This window comes from Strix aluco, chromosome 17 (genome assembly GCF_031877795.1).
Source record: "Strix aluco isolate bStrAlu1 chromosome 17, bStrAlu1.hap1, whole genome shotgun sequence".
NCBI classification, from domain to species: Eukaryota; Metazoa; Chordata; class Aves; order Strigiformes; family Strigidae; genus Strix; species Strix aluco.
The window spans coordinates 9,831,913-9,858,219 of record NC_133947.1 but is presented as its reverse complement, the minus strand read 5'-3'; the positions used below and the strand labels follow the sequence as shown (position 1 = coordinate 9,858,219).

The following is a 26,307-nucleotide window of genomic DNA, read 5'->3' as shown; positions in this document are numbered from 1 at the left end:
TTGGTGGTTTGTTTTTTTTTTAACACACCACCCCTTCCCTTCCTTCCTCCTCGCTGCTCTTTTCCTCCGTGGGAAGGCCGTGACCCCCCTTTTTTTAAAAAAAAAAAAAAAAAACAACGAATAAAGGCTCCTCCTCTTCGCCCGCCGCCGTCCCCCCGCCCGCTTCTGCCCTCCCGGGGCCCCCACGCGCCCTCAGTCCCATCCGGGCGCCGCGCCGCCTCCTCGTACCCCCGGCCTGGCTGCCGCTCGCCGCTTCCCCGGCGCCGCTCGCCGCTTGGCCCAGCTGCCGCTCGCCGCTTCCCCCAGCGCCGCTCGCCTCCCCGCGGGCAGCCGCCCCCTTCAGGCCCGGGGCGGGGCCGGGCTCCTGCGGCGGCCCAGCGGCTCCGAGAGGCGTCCCAGGGCCTTGTGGGAAGCGCCTGGCCATTGGTCGGCCGCCCCCGCGGTGAGCGCGGCGAGGATTGGCTCAGAGCGGAACGCGTCAGGGAGGGAGAGGCCGCTGATTGGCCCGGCGGCCCAACGGTGTCCCCGCCCTGCGTGATGCGGTCACGGTGCCGCCGCCGCGCCCTCTCGCCGCAGTTTGAATGTGAAGCGCAGCCGGAGCTCTCGGGGCCGCTGCTGCTGCCGCTACCGCCGGGGGGAGTCGCCAGGTGAGGCTGGGACGTGCCGCCCGGTGATGCTGGCGGTGGGGCGGCCCCACAGCCCGGCGGCCCGCATGGCCCGCGAGCCGGCCGCCGCGCCGCTCCGCTCCGGGCTCGGGCGCTGGGCCCGCGGCGCAGGGAGAGGCGCAGCTCACCATGCTGGGTGCTTCGGCCCTCCTTCCGCAGCTCGCGATTGGCCCGTGGTGTCTGGGCTTAAGCAATGTGCTCTCTTCATTGGCTTCCGCTGCTGCCAGTCTGGAGGTGGCGGGGAGGGGGAGGGGAGCAAGTTAGTGTGAGGGCGGTCGGTGCCGTTCGGGGCTCCCCCGCCGCGGCCGCCAGCCCGCCCTGCCCCCGGCCCGGCCCGGCGGGGGTGCGCAGGCCGGCCTGCACCTGGGCCCGCCTTGCGGAGGCCGCAGCCGAGCCGGGCCGCCGCCGCATGAGGCAGCGTGAGCGCCGCCGCGGGGGAGGCGCAGTCTGGCGGCGGCGGGCGGGACGGAGCGGCCCCGTCCCTCGGAGAAACCACGCGGCGGCTTCAGGCCAGGCAGGCGGCAGGATGGGCCCGGGGAAGCGCCGGGGTGCGCTGGGCTGAGACGGTGGGAGGGGGCTGGGCCGCCCCCGTGGGGTCGTAAGAGCGGGGGCAGCCCCGCCGGTGGCCGCGCCTGGAGGGCTCCGCTCCCGCCCTGCTGAAGGGCCCCCGGGCGGCCGCCCCGCGTCGCCGGTTGGTCTGTGGGGAAGCGGCGTGAGCGGGCGGTCGCGGGGGTGTGATGGGGCCTCCCTCCTGCTCCCGTGGCCAGCTGGTGCTTCTCTCCCAACCCCTGCGGTTGGTGAAGTGGGAAGTGGGTGTAAAGATCTTCAGTATGGTGTAAAGAGAGTCTTTTCCATAAAATTTGGACCATAAACATCCTTGGGCGCGTAGATGGTGTTTGGTAAGTGCTGTGGTGAGTGAATGCGGTAACAGGCTTCTCTGAAGTTTTTTGCTGCACAAGGCTTGGTAGGACAGCCGGTTTGGGGTTTTTTTTCCCCCTAAGTGGTCTGTCATTAATTTGACTGAAGTAGTGAATGCATTAAGCACATTTTATGGGTTTTGTTCTGGAGAGGTGGTCTGGAAATATTTTCATTTTCTGTGGCCTTTTCAGGAGGCATATGTCACAACATAGCAAAAAGCAGCATATCACTCTAGCAAGTACCACCAGGTTTTTTGCAGTGGAAAACACACAAAAATGAATAGGTAGAGGAAGAGAAGGAAATAAGAATAAGTAGGTAGTGGTAGAGGAAGAGAAGGAAATAAGAATAAGTAGGTAGCAGGTGAAAGTATCTTTTGTATGATGGAATGAATAGTAGATTAAAATCTTAGCGTTTGGCCTTCAAAGAAAACTCACAGTCAGCTTGAGGTGTATGTTTTTTACATGGGCCCCTACATTACATATGTTTGTGAGGTATTTGTAAAAGGCCATTCATGATTGTCATGTTCTTTCAGTTTGGTTTCCTATTTGAGTCAAGTTTAGTCTTCATAAATGATTTCTGCACGGGTTTGCACCTCAGCCTTCCCTGGAGCACATAATTTACATTTTTTTAATTATGAAAGATTTAAGTATTAGTTTCAACAACAAGTAGTGATGCATGAGGCCGTTTTGTAGAACAGACGAGCCAGCTATTATTGGGGCTTTTGCTCATGCTGTACTTCTTTGGGGTTTGTTGATCAATGTGAATTGGTGAACAAGACTACAGACAAGTAAACCCCCAAAAGGGGAGGGGTGTGAAACACACGAGGCAGGACTTTCTGGGTGGATTTTACTTTTTGCAAAATATTTTGGGATCTCAATTACTCGTTAACATCATTTAATTCAAGATAATACAGTTGCTGTCTCTTTTAATAATATAGATGCTATAAACTAAAAATTGCATCATTAAAACATACTGCCTTTGCAAACGTGGTTAAATAAAAACTATTTTTATTGCACTGATAATCAACATAAAGCAAATCCTAAGTGGGACAGACAAATTTCAGTCTTACTAGTTAAAAACTCCAGAGAAAAAATGGAAATCTTTGCTTCCTCATTACTTCTGTAGTGAGTAAACTGTGCTGCTGGTGGTAAGAAAGATGGACAGAATTGATGATGATATCCTGAGTAACAACATGTCCATTAAAGCATGTCTTACTGCTGTTTTAGTTACTGTAATTTTAATTATTCTAATTAAAGCTGTGAAGTTAATATATCACTGTGGAAAGTATGAGAACGTGTGTGGGAGGATTACTAGAGAGGAGTAATTTGGACTATTGCAAAGAGTTATTCTGTAATAAGCATTGCAGTTTAAATTAACTCCCACCCTAATCTAAATTAATTTTACGGGGTACACAAACCCTCTGGTTTTGCACAGTCTTTTGTCTCTTTATAAAAAATTAATTTTCTGATGCGAGTTTTCTTTGATAATGAGTATTTAATTTTAAACAAGCCTTGACTCTACAATACACTTCGAATTGTTCTATTTACAATTATGTAGGGCAGGACTATTCAGGTTTCTCAACCAGGAACAAGTTTCTGGAGCTGATAGTAGTTCTCAAAAGCAAAACCAAACTCCTGTTGTCCTGAAAGGGCAAGAGACCATTTTTTGGCTGTACCTGGTTCATCATTTGCTGATCCTGTTCTAGGAATTTGGTTTCAGTAAGCTAGACAATAACAGTTCCATGTAGTTGAAGAAACTGAATGTTTTCTGGTTTGTGCTTGGTACACATTAGCTGTTGTTTTTTTGGATGAGACATATAAGATAGGACCATGCTTTATGAGGTATAGTCAAAAAGAGCTGATGTGTGTCTTCTGTGGAATGCAGTTTTACATATGTGTAGTTTATAAATGCAGATCAGAAAATCTATAACAAAACTACTTGCGGGTTTTAGGTTCTGCCAAAATGGAGCTGAGTGATGCCAATTTACAGACTTTAACTGAGTATCTAAAGAAAACACTAGATCCTGACCCCGCTATAAGACGTCCTGGTAAGTGATTCTCGTGAGTGACCAAGAAAATTTAGTTTCTTTTTGGCTCTTCTGTCTGTGTATAGCAAAATTCAGTGGATGTTTATGCAATAACCTCTTTGCAGAAGTTCTCAGTATCCTTTTAAAACAGAAGACCCCAAAAAACCCTGAAAAAAACTGATGAAGGATGGATATAAATATAAATTTATTTTGTTTGCTTTTTGTAATTCGATTTTCCAGTATTCCTGATTTTTTTTTTTTTTTTACTGTTATTATTTAAAACAGTGCTGCTGTTCACAGTAAACCAGGATTTACTTCTAGCAGGTTATGGTTTTTAAAAATGGTGAGGAGGCAATATTTCCACATCCTGCTCTGAATTGAGAGCTTTTGTTAATAGCAGAAGCATCAAAGAGCTTAGTAGTAAAGAAGCAATAAGTAAAGTACCTTTTGTCAGACTTGTTCTGTGTTTCTGTTCTTGTGAAACTCTGTGGAAGTGTTCATGTGTTGATTATGCTTAAATAGACACTTGAGGAATCAAAGGACTCCCATTAGGAAAAAGTCAGTTCAGCTTTTGCTAACCTTAGTATGTTCTCTTACAGCGGAAAAGTTTCTTGAATCAGTCGAAGGAAGCCAGAATTATCCGCTGTTACTCTTAACGCTGCTGGAGAAATCACAGGAAAATGTCATCAAAGTTTGTGCATCTGTAACATTCAAGAATTATATTAAAAGGAACTGGAGAATTGTAGGTATCCTAGTGAGTAGTTGTGCTAAGATTTAGTAATTCTTTTAAGGTACAATAAGATGTTCTACAGTAACCTTGAAAAATGTGTGTATGTCTGTACTCTGTGAAAGAAAGTAGATCATTCAGAGAACGAACACAAGGTGTAGTTTACTGATGAGGGACTACAGCCTGCACCGTTGGAGTCCATGCTATTAAAAAGAACTAGAGCTGGGTGACAAAATGATGAATAAATAATTTTCTCTAATATTATGTGCATATTTTGTAGAAGCACAATATTTAAAGCTCATTTAACTAACAGTAATATTATTTAAACTAAAATGATTATGAAATGTCTATACACATGAGCTGGCCAATTTGGCCTGTGTCTATTGTCATAGTTTTACAAACATTTGAAGCCAGCACTGCAGCTGAAAGTGATGATACTAGCTTCTCTTTCATCTAAATGCTTCTGGGGCGTAGAATAGTGTGGGGAAGTTTATTTTGGTGGCCTTGCCAGTTTAACACTTAAAAGTATTTGTAGACATCAAATAGAAGTACTGTCATTTTAATCCTATTTTATCCTTTGTTTTGAAGAGGTCAGAAACATTTTTGACTCAGAGCTTTCAGCATTCATGAAATTTATTTTATGGTAGAAAGTACTACATTTGAGAGCTCAACTTGTTCAGCAAGGAGAGGTTTTAATTGATATTGTTTATACTTTGTGTCACTGAAAGTACTGTGTGTATATGAAAAATATCAAATGTATAATGTTGCTTTACTACAGGGAAACTGCTAAGTATTTCATCATTACATCTTAGCTTGTACCTATTTACAAATTTGCATGTGATTTCTCCCCTCCCCCTCATACTAATATTAAGAAGCTATAGCAGTTCTAGATCTGGTTATGTTTGATAAGATTAGTGCATTCAGTCTGACATAGAATTTCTAGAACTTTGTTTCTGTAATACTGTATTCTCAGTCACTTCTCCCAAATTGCATCTTTATCTGTAGTATATTGTAAGTAGAAATAATGTCTGTTACAGAAGAAATTGTAAGTGGCTTCCTTTTTATGGCTTGCTGATGTAATTCAGGATGAGATTTTGTTTTGGAGTAGGTGGAGATGCTATGCAGTAAGTGCATCCAGAGGGCTGTAATGATTGCTGTGTGGCTTCAAGCACATTGTTTTGTCCAAAATTGAAGCTTTCATTTCAAGAGCAGCTGTATGAACATAAAATACAGCCGTAAGACTAGCTTACCTAGATCATGTCGTGTAATTTGGCAGCCTTGAACTTGGCTGATACAAAGCTCAGTGGAAGCAAAAGGGTTTTTTTTTTGCCTATTCAAGGACTTCGATTTGGTAGAGCCTGGAGAGCCAGATGTACAGTGCACTTCTGGAGTGAGGGAAGAGTTTGCTTTTTTTAATTTATTTTTAAAGTATGTACAGAATACTCATTTATGTGCTGCCTCTCATGTCTTGTAAAAAGATCTCATTTCTTTGAAAACCACACCATAGTAGGATTTGCTGATCTCTCCACCATCTCTGTCCTCCTCTGCTTAAATGCATAGCAGTGAGTCCTGCCTCCCTACTTGGAGCTTGCCTGGCAAAGCTATTGTTGCCTTTCACATCATAGAAACTTGTAAAGCTTAGATTTTAAAGATCATCTTTTTGTGTTTTAATGTACATAAAATGATTCTATACATTCTTCTGATTCAGTGCAATGTGATAGAAGAGGAAGAGCAGGTTCTCTGTGTCTTATTTTTATAACTGCTTGTTTATAGAATCATTTAGGTTGGAAAGGACCTTTAAGATCAAGGCCAACCATTAACCCAACACTGCCAAGTCCACCACTAAACCATGTCCCTAAGCACCACATCTACACGTCTTAAATACCTCCAGGGATGGTGACTCAACTGCTTCCCTGGGCAGCCTGTTCCAGTGCTTGACAACCCTTTCTCTGAAGAAATTTTTCCTAATACCCAGTCTAAAGCTGCCCTGGAACAACTGAGGCTCTTTCCTTTTGTGCTATCACTAGTTACATGGGAGAAGAGACTGACCCCCACCTTGCTACAACCTCCTTTCAGGTAGTTGTGGAGAGCAACAAGATCTCCCCTGAGCCTCCTTTTCTCCAGGCTAAACACCCCCAGTTCCCTCAGCCGTTCCTCCTAAGACTTGTGCTCTAGACCCCTCCCCAGCTTTGTTGCTCTTCTTTGGCCACGCTCCAGCACCTCAATGTCTGTCTTGTAGTGAGGGACCCAAAACTGAACACAGCATTCGAGGTGCAGCCCCACCAGTGCCGAGTACAGGGGGACAGTCACTGCCCTAGTCCTGCTGGTCACACTATTTCTGATACAAGCCAGGATGCTGTTGGCCTTCTTGGCCACCTGGGCACACTGCTGGCTCATATTCAGCCAACTGTCGACCAACACCCCCAGGTCCTTTTCCACTTTCCTGCCACTCTTCCCCAGGCCTGTAGCATTGCAGGGGGTTGTTGTGACCCACGTGCAGGACCCAGCACTCAGCCTTGTTGAACCTCATACAGCTGGCCTCGGCCCATCAATCCAGCCTGTCTAGATCCCTCTGTAGAGCCTCCCTACCCTCAAGCAGATCAACACTCCTGCCCAACTTGGTGTCATCTGCAAATGTACTGAGGGTGCACTCGATCCCCTCATCCAGATCATTGATAAAGATACTAAACACAACTGGCCCCAGTACTGAGCCCTGGGGAACACCACTTGTGACCGGTGTTATAGCTAAGCATAACTTGAAATTTTGAAATTGCTACTTTTGGTTTTTTCAAGTTTATGGGAAGATGGTGAAATATGAGAAGGAAGATGGTAGTGCCATCTAGTCAAAGGCATCTAAAGATGGTTGAATTACTCTCTGGAAGTGCTTACCTCTCTTAATTGCTGGATAATTTCTAGGTTTCTGAACTCCAGTGCTCTCGTCACAGATAATATGACTGTCACTGCTGTCACTGGTTGGTGATGAGCCTTCTTACTATTTTATTTCTTTAGTAGAAACTTTTTAATTTACTACCACTCAGCACTACTGACTGGACTTTGAAGTGATTGATATTTTGAACTGATTGGATTACTTGTAAAGTTAATGTTATGGTTTTGATTCTGTAACTTGCACCTTCATGTACAGTTTCTAGAAAGTATGGCTTGAGGTAGCTTGCACAAACTAAATCTTTAAAGTTGGCAGAAGTGAGGACAGAGGTGTGATCTGGTGTGGTAGAAGAGGAGACTATTGGTTAAACTTATGTATGTTATTGGCATATACACCCACACTTACTACTGCTGAATTGCTGATTTGAGAAGTCACTGTTAGAGGAGAAAAAATTAGTTTCAGCTTTTTGCAGGTACTAGTATTACAGATTCATTGTAGGCAATATTTTTAACAGATCTTCTTCTTAGTTTCTTTAACAATGTAATAGTTACATAAATCGGTATAAGCAATTAGTTTCTGAAATGCTGATATTCGCTTGTTGCCTAAAGTATACTGATATGCCTGTGACTTAATTATTGTTTTAATTTTAGGTTGAGGATGAACCAAACAAAATATGTGAATCAGATAGGATAGCCATTAAAGCCAACATAGTGCCCTTGATGCTTAGCAGCCCAGAACAAATTCAAAAGCAGGTAATATGTCAATCCTTGTTTCTGTCCGTGAGACTTGTGGAACATTTTAAGCATGTCTAGAGGCTCTGGTTATTGACAGAGCTCAGTTCCCTTACCAATGGGGTCATCCTAATCCAGATAACTCAGACTATATTGTTACTTCTACCTACTTTATTTTATTTTTTTTTAAAGGCAATTACTGTATAATCTTATAGAAAGTTCTAGCATTAGGCAGTTAAATATAGTAAGTCTAGAGAGTGAGACTGTGTGTACACATTGAATTTAAAGTGAGATGTATTTATTTGTGGTGAAAAGTAGTACATGTTTAACCCAATGATTTTTACATCTGACAAGAATAACAAGCATTTCTCAGATATTTGCAGCATCCGGCACGACTGCTGCATTTTTTGTAATGAGGAGCCTGCTATTATATCATGCAATGGTTATGTTTCCTTTCCAGTTAAGTGATGCTATTAGTATTATTGGTCGGGAAGACTTTCCTCAGAAATGGCCAGACTTACTGACAGAAATGGTGAATCGCTTTCAAAGTGGAGATTTCCATGTCATTAATGGGGTCCTTCGCACTGCTCACTCTTTATTTAAAAGGTATTGGAAATAAACGAGTTAGTATATGGATTGTAAAATTTCTTTTCAACTCTAAATTTTTACCATGAGACTTAATTTTGTAGATTTAGAAAGTCTACAGTTGTGGCTTCTACTTACACTTCTTGACTTTTTAATAAGACTTAATAAGTGGTTGTTAAATTGTACGCCTTGCATAGTCTTGAACTATGTTGTTTAGTTCTTGTTTACTTGACAGTATTTGTTTTGAGGTTCAGCACAAAAAATTAATTGCATGCAAGTTAATTTGATAATAAATGTGAAGACTGTATTTTATTTTTCGTGCATTTTTCTCTCACTTGTCAGGTACCGCCATGAATTTAAGTCAAATGAATTATGGACAGAGATCAAACTTGTACTTGATGCCTTTGCTTTGCCCTTGACAAATCTCTTTAAGGTATTTCTTGTTGAATTATTTTGGAAACAAGTTTAACATTCTAAATTGCTTGTTGTGAATTGAATGTAAAATGAAAACTTAAGAACAGTTCTTTGAAACTGTTAATGAGGTTCAAATTGAAGTAGTGAAGTGAGACCTGACAGGATCAATAAGGGGAGGAAAAGGAACTATATTTTCTGGTTTTAAAAAAATGTTCCATAACACTTTTTCAATACCTCTTGTCAATGTGGTTTGTGTGTGTGTGTAATTTGACTGAATCTTATGTCTTTTTCTAGGCAACTATTGAACTTTGCAGCACACATGCAAATGATGCTAGTGCTTTGAAGGTTCTCTTCTCTTCTCTCATTCTAATTGCGAAGCTGTTCTACAGTTTAAATTTTCAGGTGAATCTCCTTGTTCTTCTAATAGTTGTGCTTCGATCTCATGAAGCTGTTATGCTCTTATTTATAGGATCCATTTGAAGCAGCCTTTAAGGCCATGCTTTATCACAAAAATAGAAGTTGACAGTCTGCATCAACACTGGAGTAAAGGCACAGTAAGGATAGGGTTAATTAACATGTTAGCTTGTCCCTATCTAAACAACAGTTCAAGATAGTCTAAGCTGGTGTCATAGCAAGGAAACGTTGCATGGGTAGCTCTCTGAGTATGAGCCGTGAAAGACAGAAGTCAAATGCCTGTGTTTGTACTCACCGTGCTGCTTTATAAATATGTCTGTGCTGACGTGAACTCAGTCATGTAGATGAAAGTCAGTTAAAACTAGTAGCTCTGTAACAGTATAGTAGCAAGTAATTCTGGTAGCAGTGGGGGTTTTTTTGTTTTGAAATCAAATCTAAATTTCTAACATAATTAAATAAATGTATTATATGAAAAATGGTAAAAAGCTACTTTGCTGAGGTGACATGTAATTAGTGCCTCAACAGGAACATAAGTCTGTGAAGTGAGATAATTGTGCCTTCATTGCTTGGGCTGTTCTTCAGTATTGGTCAAACAGCAAGCTGGGAGTTAAAAGAGAGTCTTGTGCCTTCTTGTTCTGAGAGTGAGAGGCAATAAGGTTCTTTCTTTATAAACCTGTAGGCTGTATAATGTGTAAGCAACTAGTTTATTTGGAAATACTGTATTCCAAAGCCTCTGTCTGGAGGGTTTTCGTTTGGGAGGAGGAGGGGGTAGTGTTTCGTTTTGAAGATTGTTTTCTGTGCTTTGTTGTCCTTCAGTAGGTTATAAGGTGGATACATAATACTTACAATGTAGGTATGTTATCTAAGCAGTGTAATCGGAAATGAAAATGTAGATATATGCATTTCCCTCACAGGATCTTCCTGAGTTTTTTGAAGATAACATGGAAACATGGATGACAAATTTTCATAGTCTTCTAACTTTAGATAATAAACTTCTGCAGACTGATGTAAGTACTGCATAAACCTCCTGGTTTGCCTCTGTGTAGTGGAGAGGTTTGACTGAGAACTTAAGTCTAAGTCTGAATAATGCAATGTTTTCTTTGTTGGGTAAACAAAGGAATAGAATGACTATAAAGAAATGGGGTTTAAGAGAAGTTGCACCGTTGTCTAAGAAATTTGAGGTCTGGTTCTCGAAGTTGTATCTCAGTTACAGGTATACCCAGCTGTGCACAGAAATCAAATTACAGGTACTCATCAATGAGTAGATTCTTTCAAGGACATCTGCTGAAGTAACAGATCATTAGAGAGTCACAATGCTCAGGTTTTCTATACCTTTCAGCTGGTTCATGCACTGTGTTTTAGAAAACAGGGTATCTTAAAGAACTTGAAACAGTTGAACATAGAAGGCAGGACACCCCTGAGTACTTTAGTTTAGCATTTGCTGTCTTTGTCTAATTATAAGAATTAGTAGTTTCACAGGTGAAAGATGATACCAAGTCATCAAAGCTCAAATTAATTTTGTGCATGCTTTCTCCATTTTAAATGCTGTCTTCCAGATACAGTACAATAGTTTGCCACATGATGGAGCCAAAGCAACTGTATAAATTTCTTTACAAGACATAGGGAGGCATGTTAAGTGTATCCTGTGCTATAGTTTCACAGTTGCTTTAGGTTAACGCTGCTGTGAAGAGAAGCTTTGCTGCTCTTTTCTCTTTTGTCTGTGGGCTATTGCCCAGCACAGACATTCATGCAGCAGTGTGCCGAACTGAGTCAGGAAGTCATAAATGATGTGCATTAAAACTGGAAGGTGGGGATTGTGGGGAGGCGGGGAGATGGAACTGGGGTGGTGTTTGGTTTGTTCTTTTTCTTTAATTCCTGCTCAATTTCCCAGTTAAACTTGCTTTGTGGTTCCACAAGCATCTGTGCTGGTAGAAGGGGAAGGAACTACTTTTACAACTATTCCAATTTAAAGTAGCAAGATACACTTCTAAGTCTTCTAAGCATATTTTTTCAATGCCTTGTGTTGTCTTTCTTATTACATTCATAAATTAATTTCATATTCAACTTTATCAGGTCTAAATTATTTGAAGTGCATAGTACTTCCATTTGAAATGTAGGTGTGATTTATAACTTGCAGTGCAGTTCCAGTACAAATCAGCAAAATACAGTAATTGTAGGGATGTGAGAGGGATTTCTTTCTACCTGTTTAGAACATAGTAAAATAATAGTGTAAATATTTCCTTCAAATATGTTGATATTTAAGTAGTGTTGAAGTTTGGATGTTTAAGTTCTTAGTTTTGTTTTATGTGAGGATGAAGAGGAAGCTGGATTACTGGAGCTCTTGAAATCACAGATTTGTGATAATGCTGCTTTATATGCTCAAAAATATGATGAAGAATTCCAGCCCTACCTGCCACGTTTTGTAACGGCAATCTGGAATCTGTTAGTCACAACAGGCCAGGAAGTGAAATATGACTTGGTAAGTTGTTATAAACTGATCTTGTCAAGTTTAATAATGAATTATAAATTGGTCAGTCATGCTAAAACTGCATGTGTTCTGTTTGTGGTGTTCTAGCTGGTTAGTAATGCAATCCAGTTTCTGGCCTCGGTTTGTGAGAGACCACATTACAAGCATCTGTTTGAGGACCAGAATACATTGACAAGCATCTGTGAAAAAGTTATTGTTCCCAATATGGAATTTAGAGGTAACTTTTTGAGAGTTAAGTTTTCAGAGGCACAGTAAAATCTAACTGTAATTATAATGATATACCTCTTGTGTACTTTGGTACTAGATTCAAAACCAAGTTTCTACAATAGATTGCTGTCCTATGGGCTGTGTAGAATTGTATGAATATCTCTAATTTTTCTGTCTTAACTGGGATTTCAAATTGAAAAGTATAGGAAGTCAAGGTGGTGTACCACCAATAACTTTTCATGCTTAAAGTGAGAATCAGAATAATTCAAGAAGCCTAAATGGGCATGGGTATCAGGCCTACTAAATTGTAATGTCTAGTTCTCCAAGTTTTGATGGGCTCACATTGATCCTAGTATCTAAAATGCAGTGTATTGCAGTGATAAGAAGCTTCTCTCTCTTAAGGCTATGACTCTAGAAGCCTCTGTAAATACACTTTAGTGTTGAATATGGCTTTTTTCTTTTTTTTTTTTTTTAAATCAGGAATACATCAGCTCATGTGTGTGAAAGACTAATTTGTGGGGCAGGAGCAAGCTGAACAGGCTAGTCTGGCTGGATATTTATGATTAATTTCTATTAATATTATAGAAAAACATTACTTGGAAAAAATAGCAAGTTGATAACAGATCTTTTTACCACAAAGACCGGAGACCTCAGTATTTAAACTTCTATGTATTGTATATTTTCAGCGGCTGATGAAGAAGCATTTGAAGACAATTCTGAAGAATATATAAGAAGGGATTTGGAAGGATCTGGTAATCCACAGATTTATACTAAGAATACTTGGTCTTTAAATATAACTCTGAAGCAATTTACTGAAGCTTTTATAACTTATTTTTGAAATTGGGAAGTTTCCCTCCCACCAATAAATTTTATCCAGTTTTTGATCAAGTCTACTGTCACGATATGCCCATCACAGTGTCTTTCTGTTTTGAACAGTGTTCTTACAGGGTTTTTTTCCTTAATTGGATTGGTATGTCTCCTGCACTGCTCAGTCTCATTTCAGCAAATATAGCCTGTAAGTCAGTGCTGAATAGTAGCCACAGTTGTGTATTTAGTTCCTATGTGTAGAGTTTTAAATAACATGGAAAGACTGTGCCTGTATTTAGTAGTCTATCATGTTTAAACTGAAATTCTGACTGGTGTTGCATACAAATCTGTGATCAAGCCAGCTGGACGCCAGCCAGCCCTTGTATGCAGGCACTGTGTTCAAACCGATACAGTAACCGTCCTGAAAACACAGGGCTGTGCTAACAGAGCTACTTGATTTTCTGATTGTAGCTGTCTGGTCTTCAGCCAGGGCAGAGCACAAATGAACCAAATCTAGATCTGTATGAAAACTCTGTATGTGCTGTTCTGTGCCACTAACAGTTTACTGACCGACGCTTTCAGATTAATGACACTTCATAATAGATTTCAGAAATTACTGTACGCTTGCAGTGGAGGACGAAATTGGAGGAAAATGTTTTTGAACTTTTTTTCAAGCAAAGGTTTTATCATTCTTATCCAGGATTTGGCTGCGTTTTAGGTATTTGTGAAGCTTTTATTTGTTAGCTACTTCTGCTTTCAAGAGAGTTGAGACAAGAAGTATTTGTGTTCTATGGAAATTACTTTAGAAATGTCCTCTATTGCATTTAAATTGACTTGCTTTGTTTTACTTCTGTCCCTTCTGTTAGTATATTGTATTAAAGACCAGCTGGCACTTTTTTTCTTTCTTGAAACAAGGAATTTTTACATATTTATAAAATACACAAATATACAAAAATATATAAATTTTTAATATTTTTTTTTTTACAAAAATGTACTGATTTGGTATGGTGGGCCAGCAGCTAAGCACCACACAGCAGGTTGCTCGCTCCACCCCCCCCCACTGCAATGGCATGGAGGAGAGAGTAGGAGAGTAAATGTGAGAAGACTCATAGATGGAGATAAAGACAGTTTAAGTGAAAGAAAGAGGAAGAAAAGAGAAGGGGGAGGGAAAAAAGTCAGTGACTCACCACCTCCCACAAGTGGACTGATGCCCAGCTGGTCCCTGAGCAATGGCTACCTCCCCAAAAAACCTTTCCCCCCAGTTTTTATTGCTGAACATGACATTAAATGGCATGGAATATCCCTTTGGTCAGTTTGGATCACCTATCTGGGTTGTGTCCCCTCCTGACTTCTTGCCCACCCCCAGCCTGCTTGTTGGGAGGCAGAGCAGGAAAAAGAGAAAGCCTTGACACTGTGCAAGCACTCTTCAGCAACAGCCAAAACACTGGGGTGTTATCAACAGTTTTAGTCACCAGAACAAAACACAGCACCATATGGCCTGCTATGAAGAAAATTAACTCCATCCCAACCAGACCAATAGATTTGGGTGCATAATTGTCTAAATAGTAAAAAGCCTCCCCCTGCATGCTTGCTGAATCTTTCCTAGAGGGCAATAAAACCTGTGAATCTGCATGCAGGATTGGTAGGTGCCCATTCCTCTTTGTTGTACAAATAGTCCCTATTAGGACAGTAAGTAAAAGACTTAAATGTGTTCTTATGCATCAGTGTGGAGGATTGCAGTAATTAACATAAGATGTGGCTGTAATTTGAGAAGCTGTACATTATTTTGTTATTATGTTTATTAATATGAAAAGCTGTGTACTCTCTCATACCCAAAGAATCTTTGCTTCCCATGCAGATATTGACACCAGGCGCAGAGCAGCTTGTGATCTAGTCAGAGGCTTGTGCAAATTTTTTGAAGGACCTGTGACAGGGATTTTTTCTGGATATGTTAATTCTATGCTGCAAGAATATGCAAAGAATCCATCTGTTAACTGGAAGCACAAAGATGCAGCTATTTACCTTGTTACATCTTTGGCATCCAAAGCTCAAACACAGAAGGTACTTTTACATTCTATTCATTTTAATCCATATGCATTCAAATATTAGAGTGTACATGAGGACTGCAGTTCATTTTATGCTGCTTCAGAATGGGAGTGACTGTATTTGTAGTAGTTTAATGTTGATGAGATTAAAAGTTGTCCATTACATAAGCCTGTCACAGTTAGTAATTTGGTGGTATCCGATCTTCAGATAGATTGGGCAAAGTCAACAATCACATGTGACAATTTGGCAGGTCTTACTAGCATGTGTGAAGCAGCCATACAAAGAAAGAAAATTAGCTTGGGTCTAGAAGCTCTGAACTTTTAAATGGTACTAAGTCAGAGTTTGTAAACTATGGAAGCTCAAGTTTAGCTCTACAGATGAAAATCAGAAGTGTTAAGCGGACTAGAAGGAATTTAAATGACTCTTACAGTTCTTGTCCTTTTATTTCCCAATGTTTCCTGTTATTTGAGTGTTTATGATTTGGAAATGGCATGTGAATGCTAATGGTGGCTGGGAATGGATCTCATCACTTGTCTGGGAGAAAGCAACTAATAGGCTGGATACATTGAAAAGCCACACGGGAGCTAAACTGTAGTTAGAAACGGTTACATTGTATCGAATGTGCTATGGAACAGATCTTAATATACTAATACACTTAATACACTTTTAAATGTTATTACAGTTAAAGTCTCAGTGGCTTTACAAGACAGATTTGAAGCAAACATAGTAAAATATGTTGTATGGCGTCTTTATGCAATTTTGCTGAAGGTTCTCAGTCTTTTCCTGAAACTCTAGTGGTATACTGCTGCACAGCGATTGCTAATAAGTGATGCATAATGTGAACCAGAGTCTTCTAGCAATTAGAAAATGGTGAAGTTGTACATCTTTCTGTGCTTTTAGTGGCAAATATGGAATAACATCACTTGGAACACTTAATTGATAAATTAATCTGAAAATCCTGTTTTAAAAACTAGTTGCATTTTTCATAAGAGAAAACGGTAGTTGTTATTTTGCTGCTCTAATTCAGAATTGTAGTTTGAGTCCTCAACTTTTCCTTTTCAAAAGGCCTATCACAAAAAAAGTGTCTAGTTAGTAAAACGCTGATATTTTATATCTAAAATTTTGCTTGATTATTACTGCATTATGTGCTATTGTTCCTCAACTCGGAACTGGTAACTTTGAACCTCAGTAGTGCTACAGCTGAAACCGAGACACTAAAAACATTAAGAAAAAGAAATTGGGTGGCTCTCTGCTGAAGATGCAGGTTCAACAATCTCATCACACACATGCACGCTTTAGATTCCTTTTGTTAAGAGGACATAACAATGAGTAAGAAAACTAGCTGAATGTTAACATCTAACGCCAGACTTGCTTTGGTTTTTGTTTTTCCAGCATGGAATAACACAAGCCAATGAACTTGTTAATCTGACGGAATTCTTTGTGAATCACATTCAACCTGACTTAAAGTCTGCTAGTGGTAAGTTGATGTTAATTTTGATACGGCATTTTTTGTGATATATCTACAACCTTGACAGTGACCATTGTTTCTTAAGGCTCAAGCACTCATATATCAGCATAATCTCTGAGACAGAGGACTTAACACCTGGCATGTGGGAAGTAGTTCAAATGTGTTTGGCCTGCAATGAATGAACTTTTTAAACAAAGGTGGATTACCACATGCTATCTGCAAGATCAGAGCATGTACACACATGGTTGCTATCAGCTACATGCTTAAACTTGTCAAATCAAAGTAATTTGATTTCTGTATTTGAGACCTTATGGCAAACTTCTATACTATACAAAACATGAGAAGTTAAAATACTGAAGGCTAAGTCATAGTCTCTATCAGCCCATATTGATGAGACGATGGATGTCTAGATTTAAGCCACATAATTTATTTTATGCTTCAGCAATTATCTTATTATATTTGGAATGTAGTGCATTGTCTTGGAATATATAATTGGAGGGTGTTAAAATCAGAGCCAGAAGGGGAAATTTCATGTGAAAGAGTTGGACTGTACACTTAATGGTACTGAGGTGTGATTTGTGCCTAAAACTGGTATTCTAACAGTGCCATACAGAAATGCAGAAACTAAGCAGTGTAGAATATTGTGTGTATTATTTTTGAGGGGAAAAATCATGACTTAATGTCACGTCTCTATATAGTATATGTTCAGTAATCACATTTATATTAAAAATATCAACAAAATTTGCATATTTTTCTATTGCAGTGAATGAATTCCCTGTGCTAAAAGCAGATGGTATCAAATATATCATGATTTTTAGAAACCAAGTAAGTTTTTCTTTTAGTCTTATGGTAAAAACATATTGTAGTTTGTTACTTTATACTTGCCAAGCCTAATTTATCTTGGCCATATGTTAACTCAACAGGTGCTTGATAGCCATGTATTACACTTCATGCTGAGTTTTTAGTTTTGAAAGTAAATTATATTGTTATAAATATCCAATTAACATGTAGTCGGTATGCTATCCATATGCTGTGGGAGCACTGAACATCTTAGTGTGCTTAGTTCTGTGACACACTCAGACTTTTCCAAGTGAATGTTAGTCCAAATATACTTGATTGCTCGTATCATTGCAGTAGTTGTTAGATTACAGCAACTTTGTCCTTTGCCTTTACTGATTTGTGAGATGCAGTAAGAAAATACATTATTTTGAAATTTTAGATTACCTTTATTCATCTCATGAAATATCTGATTTTTTTAAAAAAAGCTTGATTTTATTTTTTTTTTAATTGCCTGTTAAGACAAAGTCAAATGGAAAAAGAGACGTGCATTAGGAATATATGCACTTACTGTCAATCAAATGTAACATTGATGTTCAGGGGAAGTATACAGGCAATGACAGAAATAGGAACCTCTTGGTTTTCAAGGTGTGATCTAGCAACTGGAGGAGCCTTCTAAAATTTCTTCCTCTGCCAGACTTTCACTTTGTATCTGATGAGCTCGGAGTGGTTATGCTCTAGTGTTGAACCATCTGTATTTTATGTAACATATGTATAATTTGTTGCTATATTTTTGTAGGTATCTAAAGAACAACTGTTGGTATCTATTCCTCTCTTAATCAACCATCTTCAAGCAGAAAGTATTGTCGTCCATACTTATGCAGCCCATGCTCTTGAAAGACTGTTTACCATGAGAGGGACAAATAATACTACCCTGTAAGTTTTCAAGCAGAAATAAATTCATTACTATATAGGTTTGTCCATTAAGGGTGAGAAATATCTGTAGGGGATCTTTTATTTCTTAGTATTACAATACTGTAAAATGCTTGAAGTTTATTAATATCTTTCATCATTAAAGAGCTGTGTTTTACTTAACAGCATTACAGCTGCAGAAATGGCGCCATTTGTAGAAGTGCTATTAACAAACCTCTTTAAAGCGCTGACGCTTCCTGGCTCATCTGAAAATGAATACATTATGAAAGGTAAATGCTTTATGAGTTCTGCAATATAAGAGTAACTTTGTTAAGTTGAGGTAAAGGCTTATAGTTACAGGCCACTGAAATGCTATTTGAAAAACCTAATTTATGCAAACGTGCTAGAGGTATATGCAGCCTGCAGTTATTTACCAGGCTGTCCTAAGCCATCTTTGACTAAATTTATGGTACCAAAGAGAAACATTAAACATAATGGTATTGTGATAAATTATTTCTCAAATGGTAGTCTCTGTAATCTGGACAGCTTCCTGAGGAGTGTCAGTAGGACATCTGAGTGGGTTACGGCTAATAGTATGCTAAGATTTGAAACTTGTCCAAGATAAATTATGGTCTTTGCAAAGTTGCTTAATCTTCTGTGCTCCATCTATAGAATCGGGATAATGAGGCTTTGCTTTATCCTTTGTCATGATTATAGACTGATTGCTCTTGCAGCAGGTGCTCTTTCTTACTGTGCCTAATTCCTTGGGATCCGATTTAATAGTAAAAGGTAAAGGATTTAGGCATATGATGGATGACAGAAGTGTATGTTTGTCTCCAGAAGATAATACTTCCGATTTATTTGCAGCCATCATGAGGAGTTTTTCTCTGCTACAGGAATCCATAATTCCATACATCCCTTCTGTCATCACACAGCTTACACAGAAACTGCTGGCTGTCAGTAAGGTAAAGAAACAGGCTGAGCAAAATGTTCACTTTTTACCTTTTAGAGCAGCCTTTCTAAAGATTTATGTATACCTTGTTGTTTGTGTTCTGTTAGAATACTGTAAATTGTTCAACATTTTCTGACTAGAAAAAGTTAAGCCTTCCAGTGAAGTACTTTCTTTCTTGTAGGACATACTTTCAAATCATTCCCCCCTGCTCTCATCTGAAATTTGGCAACAGCATATGAAATCTTTTTGTAGTACTACTTTGTTCTACTATATATGTTTGCTTGAGCAGGGGCCACCATTACAATAATCTGTTTTTCTCATAACTTCTTTATTCTTTGTCCATGAAGCTTCTGAGGCTAATATTAAATTTAGGCACTGAAATGTGGGATTAAATTAAATAAATTACCCTCCTGCTTTTGGTGGGTAGAAGTCTCTTAGTTTTTCGTTCAGGCTGGGCTAATATTCTTGAACATTAGGGGATGCTTTAGAATACCTTCATCAGCTATCCAGAAAACTTCTACTATGTAAGGTTTAAATTTAGCTGCAGAGTGTAAAAAGTGTTCAATAAAGAATTGACTAGACACAGGATTGAAAAATAATTTTCTTCCCTTTTTTTGTTTTGTGATGCTTTAACTGCTTGCTAGTTTATGCAGAGCTTCTGAAAAACACTTGTTGTCTTTAAAATATTTATAAAAACCACCCCTTCTTTATGCTTCAAAGGTTTTTGTTTGCTTTATCTATGGAATTAATTTTATTAGCATATTAATAAGCCATAATTATGCTTATTCACAATAGCTGCTTTAGACTTTAGTTGAAATAAAAAATACATTTTGCTAAATATGTGACTTGGATGCAAGTTTGGGTTGATTCACCTGTTTATAACTTGTTTTTAGAATCCAAGCAAACCTCACTTTAACCATTACATGTTTGAATCAATATGCTTGTCGATAAGGATAACATGCAAAGCAAACCCTGATGCAGTTGGAAGCTTTGAAGAGGCTTTGTTTATGGTGTTCACTGAGATACTACAGAATGATGTGCAAGGTAAATTAAAATCAGTAAGTGCTCGTGTGCTCTCTCTACTATAGTTGGTTGCTGTGATTTACCTCATGGCAGTTTTTCTGTAACACAGGAAATTCAAGTGAGAACACAGCATGTTCACAGTCCTAATAAACATTTTTAGGAAGTGACTGGCTTTTTCCATGGGTACATCAAATGTATTAACTTATTTTTAAAACAAGCTGTATTTTTTAAGTATCTAACAATCACTACTCCAAAGTCTCTTATTATTCTTAAATATATTGCCTTGTTTCTAGCAGTTCGTTTTCCATGTTCCAAAACATGGAAGTAGAAATTGTATGTATACTAAATGTTTTGAATAATTAAACTTGGGAAGTGATACATTTCTCCAAGGTTTTATTTGTTGGAATCTTTGTGTTAATATCATAAAATTGTAGTTTCAGTCAGTAGATATGTGGTTCCTAGGAATTGACAGTGACCATATTTGCTGAATTTGTAAATGTCATAATTTCTTTTCCAGAGTTTATTCCATATGTGTTTCAAGTGATGTCCCTACTTCTAGAAATGCATAAAAACGAAATCCCATCATCCTATATGGCATTGTTTCCTCATCTACTTCAGCCAGTATTATGGGAAAGGACAGGAAACATTCCTCCTTTGGTCCGACTCCTGCAGGCTTATTTAGAGCGGGGTGCCAATACAATAGCAAGTGCTGCTGCTGACAAAATTGTAAGTTGGATTGATTTAGTTACAGTGTATGCCTCTAGACATGTTGATTTAAGATCAAAAATTATGAGGAACTTTTTCCTTTAGCGAATAGCTGGGTTTGTGCAGATTTTGTGCTTGTACTTCAAATTAATGGTGCTTATGTAGAAAGACAAAAAAATACTACAAATGCAGACTTTTTGGATGCTTTTCCGTTATGTGGATAAGATAAATACTAGACTGTCATGCTTTTGTCAATGACAATGTAAAATTCTTGCACTTAGTTTTTGCAAGCAGTTAAGTTTCCACAATTTTCCTGTCTCATTTGTGTCATGTTGAACACTGTGGATCAGGAAAACTCTCAGAGGTTCTGTTCAGAACAGTCTTGAGAAGAGTGAGTGAGGAGGAGGCAAAATGTTGGGAGATCTGAGGATTAGTGAATTCAATGGGAGATTTATTCTGCATACTTAACTTCTGTTATTTCTGCTGCATGATCTGCTATAGTCAGACTTGATTAGACAATGCCATTGATGACGCAGACATGCATGTTCAAATTGGCTTTGGTGTTCATTTCATCAAGGTTAATCTTAATGCTCAAAGGAACATCACTTGATCCCGACAGAAATCTGTCTTCCTTGTCCTTTACTGCAGAAAAGGAATCCTGGTTCAGTTATGACAGCTTTTACCTTAGTGTATGCCTTAGATGGTAAGGGCCAACTTTTTGGTAGGTCACATATGACAAACTGTTATACAGAGTTTTATATTTGCTTTGCTTACAGCCTGGATTGTTAGGTGTGTTCCAGAAGTTGATTGCCTCTAAAGCTAATGACCATCAAGGATTCTATCTTCTAAACAGTATTATAGAGCATATGCCTCCGTGAGTATGAGTTGAAATTACATTCAAAACTAATTTCTGTAGACTTTAATGTTTGCTATGTTTGTACACTTCATAGTTAATGTTTAACAACTGAAAAATGTCACATTTATCAGTAAAACAGATTTGAACAATTCATACATGTTTTCTGTGAAGTGACACTATTAAAATACTAGTAAGAATTGAATAACTATTCTTTTAAATTTCCAGTGAATCAGTTGACCAGTACAGGAAACAGATCTTCATTCTACTATTCCAAAGACTTCAAAATTCCAAAACAACAAAATTTATTAAAAGTAAGTTCCTTGCTATATGGAGAGCTTCAGCACAGGTGATGCCAACAGTTTAGAACATGCAGCTGTACTGAATAAGTATCATTTCCTGTGATTATGTGGATGAAGGGACATCAGTGACTTGCTTCAAATTATTTGGGTAACCAAGGGTGGCATATAGGGCAGTTGCCACAGCAGGTGACACTTATTTCATGAAAACTGAAGGAATGGAACTAAAATAAGGGAAGAGACTTGTGTATTCCTCTTACTTTCTTACCCTGTGGGATATCGTTAATTATCTGAAAGTGTCTTCATTTAATCTTCAACTAATACCAGCAAACTTTCTCTCTCGTACAACACAGTAATACTGACCACACTTCCTTTTGTTCCATATAGTTGTGTGTTATTACTGTTAAATATTCCATGCATTTGTGTCATTCTGCCTTAATATGACTTAAGTTATTGATAACATTTAACATTAAACTAGCAAAGCTGTGACATTATTGAAATACATATTCTTGTTATTCCTGCTGTAACAGGAAGATTATTGTGATACTGATTAAATTATTTTAATGATAGTAACGCTATACAAATTATGCAATGCCTATTACTTAATCCTGTCAAATCTGGTTAATGCCATCTGATAGGAGCAAGAATGATAGGATTGCTTATAGTGGTTTTTCACAAACAAAATCTAAGTGGTGCTTTTAATGCAGTCCGTCTGTGCTCTGGTACAAAGGCCATGCAAAGGGATTCACAACCGATCTGAAAAACTGCATTGCGTGAAGTTTTCAGTTAAAAGCATTGAAGAGTTCTTTTGGTCTGTGATCTGAAAAATTTGCAAATGGCTTTTCTAATGCTCTGTAACTGCTATAAGGGGAAAAAGGACTGAATCTTGTCTTGGTTGTCTTACCACCATGTTTTAGTGTGGTGCAGTATGTGAAAACATCAGCAGTTTTTAGGCAAACTTCAGGGTAGCAAGTCAATGTACTTAACTAAAACTGAACATTTATAAAGATTGCCATTTTTATCCCCTTGAAAAAACAAAAGAATAGCTTTAGAGTCAGCAGCAAAATACATTCTAATGAGTTTTAATTTGACCTTTTTCTGGTTACAGGTTTCCTAGTCTTCATTAACTTGTACTGCATAAAATATGGGGCATTAGCTCTGCAGGAAATATTTGACAGCATACAGCCAAAGTTAGTATGATTTTATTTATTTATTTAAGACTGCTGTGTAATTTTTGTCTCTTAAAGTAGGAAATAGTTGTCTCCTCTAGCTAAAACTGGAAACTGCTTTTGTCACTAATTTGACTAGCCAAATGTTTCTTTTAATGTGGTTGATTTATTTGACTAGCCATTTTTCTTGTTCTGATTTGCTGCCCACAGTTCCTCATTGATAGTTCAAGGTACTAATCTCCTAAGCAGATCATAAAAAGGAAAGAGGGGAAGAGTAATGTTTTTATGCTTTTTCAGTTTTGAAAAGTTTGTATGTTTAAATTTCTACCAGGCATCCACTGTGACAGGGCAGCATCTTCACAAATTATCTGGTTTTCTCTTTTTCCTAGTGATTCATATTTTTTCTGTTTCCTTTTGTCACTGTAAGGCTGATAAGGCTTTCTAATACTTTTTCTTTTAATGTCATAATAGGATGTTTGGAATGGTTTTGGAGAAAATTATAATTCCTGAAATCCAGAAAGTGTCTGGACAAGTTGAAAAGAAAATCTGTGCTGTTGGTATTACAAAAATATTAACAGAATGTCCTCCTATGATGGACACTGAGTACACCAAGCTGTGGTATGTAGAGCACTTCTTCAAGTTCTGTTAGTGAGGCTATTTGATTTTCTGAAAATGAGCTATCATCAAAATACATTCTTCAAATAAACGTCATTGTGATTTCTTCATGCCTGCTATTATTATGAGGCTGAGTTTCAGGCTTTTCATACCACTTCCTTTTCTCAACAAATAAAACTGTATTTTCAAAGCAGATGCCAGAACTGGTTTGAGATTTTTGTGATGGAAATAGCACTGATGGAGCTAGCTAGGACTGCATTTAAGAAAATACACTGCTTTCTTTTAGCTTTCAGTACCAGTTTTGACTTATAACTGTTGTACTAGTCAGGAGACCTGAGCTAGTCTACTTAAAACCTGTCAGAGAGACTGTAAGATCTTAGCTTGACAGTAGAATTTTGAGGAAAGCTATCTGGGAAGATTGTAAGCCAGTCTAGCAGTCTAGGTGTCAGGTAGCCTGAACTCAATGACAATAACTGGATCTCTGAACTAGAACTTTTTTTTTAATATACTTAGAGAATAGGTGTAGAAAAGAATTGCTTTTCTTAGGTATGTTTCGTGACAATTTGACCTGATTAAAAAATAAATACATTGTTCATGCTTTTAATATGAGCACCTACATTATGCCTGTAAAATGCACAGATCCGCAATTCTTTGAGTCCAACTTAGATTAGGCACTTACAATTTCAGGAGCTAAGCAAGTACCTGCAAGGGCGAATTTGTAAAGGGTTCCAAGTAATTTGAACATTTTTGTGAAATACACCCTGTCTTACCGTATTTTAAGTACTCCAACTTTATCCTTCCCTCTTTACATGCAGGACTCCTTTGCTGCAGGCCCTCATTGGCCTCTTTGAACTGCCTGAGGATGACACTATCCCTGATGAAGAACATTTCATTGACATAGAAGATACTCCAGGATATCAGACTGCATTCTCTCAGCTAGCCTTTGCAGGGAAAAAAGAACACGATCCTGTAGGTCAAATGGTGAACAATCCTAGAATCCATCTGGCACAGTCTCTTCACAAACTGTCTACAGCATGCCCAGGCAGGGTAGGTGACTTTGATACATAGCATGCTAATGCTAAATTCTACAGAGAAGTCCTTTTTTGATAATGGGTCTCTTTTACCAGCGTTTGATAATCAGCAAACTGTAGTATGTTATAACCAGAATGCAAGGTATTGCTCTCTTTTATTTTTTAATGGAATAGAGCTTTTGTAAGGTTTTTTTTCCTAGTAACCTTTAGAAAGGCCATATTTTCACATTACTTAATTTAGCAGTAAGCTTAAATAGGCCATTTCTTAAATGAATACCCCCTTGTTTGTATATAACTAATAGTTATCGCCACCTCAGCTGTACATACACAGGAAATTTCAGGCGACTCATGTTGAATTAAAGTTAAGTTTACAGTTAACTATTTTAACCTGTAGCATCTTTGTTTTGTTCAAGATTTTGGTAAGTAAAGATTGCCTGAGAGATCTATGTTTGCTGCATACAAATATCTGTTTTAATGACTGAAGGTTTTCTCTGCTCTTTTTTCATATTTGATTCAGATAAGTAGTACATAAAACTGTCAGCATCAGGAATTGTAATTCCAGCAACTGCTTTCACAATGAAAAACTGCTGCTCTCGGGATGTCGTTTGACTTTGTGCCGTATGTTGACACAGTGATTAACAGCGTATAGCAGCAGTTTAATGTATACAGACATTGACACTTCTGCTCTGTCGTATGTTTTAAGGTTCCATCAATGCTGAGTACTAGTCTGAATGCAGAAGCGTTGCAGTATCTCCAAGGATACCTCCAAGCTGCAAGTGTGACACTGCTCTGAATTGCATATATTCCACAAGCAAGATCAAAAGCGGTTTTGTTATACAGAAGGTTGACACTGACTTTTTTTATAGCAGAGCTCAGACAAAATGAAAAGTGCTACATGAAAATGTATTCAGAATCCATCTTGTAAATGATAAATGTGGCTTTAACCAGAAACTGAAAGAATTTGGTGGTTTGTGTACTCATAGATAAAAGGTGGCTAACTTCCATTCCCAGTTTAATTTCAAAGGGAATAGTCATAGCGGTTTGTTATGGGATTTATTTGAAATCTGCATCTGCAGTGTTTGGATAACATTTTTGAATTGTATGGAGAGCACTGGCTGTAGAAACTCACTTCGGTCACTAAAATTCCTTTTCGTTTTGATGTTGTCGTTTGTATTTCTTTTGTCTTTCCTTAAACTTTATCTAAATTGTGAATAAATAAGAAGTACTTGTTTAAAATGCCTGTCACTGTGCGCTTACTGTTTTAGAAGAATGTAGTTGGTTTAAAAGAAGATAATGTTTTAAACTTAGGGTAGTATATAAAATAGTGGGACTGTGAGGATTTTTCTTTATCTCAAGTAATAATTTAAATACATTGTAGAATCATACTGAGCAAATCTAAAACCTTGGCAGAAGATCCAAAGCTATTATCACTCTTGATATTCATCAACAGGTGCACCCCTTCTCTTTGAACAAGACATGTCAGTATAGTGCAGCAAAAGCAAGTAATATACCCTCTTAAAGTGGGTATCGGTCTCCAAGTGGATTTTTAGTGATGTATTAAAACTGAAGCGGTGATCTTAGCGTTAAACTT

The 26,307-nt window shown here is 38.6% G+C and overlaps 1 protein-coding gene across 2 annotated transcripts; it reads left to right on the top strand.

The window, feature by feature from the left end:
• Positions 1-545: 545 nt before the first annotated feature.
• On the top strand, positions 546-25,952 carry CSE1L (chromosome segregation 1 like). 2 transcript variants are annotated; one of them, XM_074842817.1, is made up of 25 exons: positions 546-647; positions 3,535-3,630; positions 4,209-4,351; positions 7,871-7,972; positions 8,412-8,557; positions 8,879-8,969; positions 9,245-9,352; positions 10,279-10,371; positions 11,676-11,843; positions 11,940-12,069; positions 12,746-12,811; positions 14,725-14,927; positions 16,305-16,389; positions 17,144-17,205; positions 17,957-18,093; positions 18,256-18,359; positions 18,937-19,034; positions 19,915-20,065; positions 20,562-20,770; positions 21,526-21,623; positions 21,831-21,916; positions 23,010-23,091; positions 23,542-23,688; positions 24,501-24,732; positions 25,420-25,952. In XM_074842817.1, exons 2-25 carry the CDS (start codon positions 3,546-3,548, stop codon positions 25,507-25,509), a joined length of 2,916 nt encoding a protein of 971 aa, XP_074698918.1. In that variant the 5' UTR covers positions 546-647; positions 3,535-3,545; the 3' UTR covers positions 25,510-25,952. The 2 variants fall into 2 exon arrangements, with proteins under 2 accessions (XP_074698918.1, XP_074698917.1); XM_074842816.1 differs by lacking the exon at positions 546-647 and adding an exon at positions 750-1,564.
• Positions 25,953-26,307: the final 355 nt, after the last annotated feature.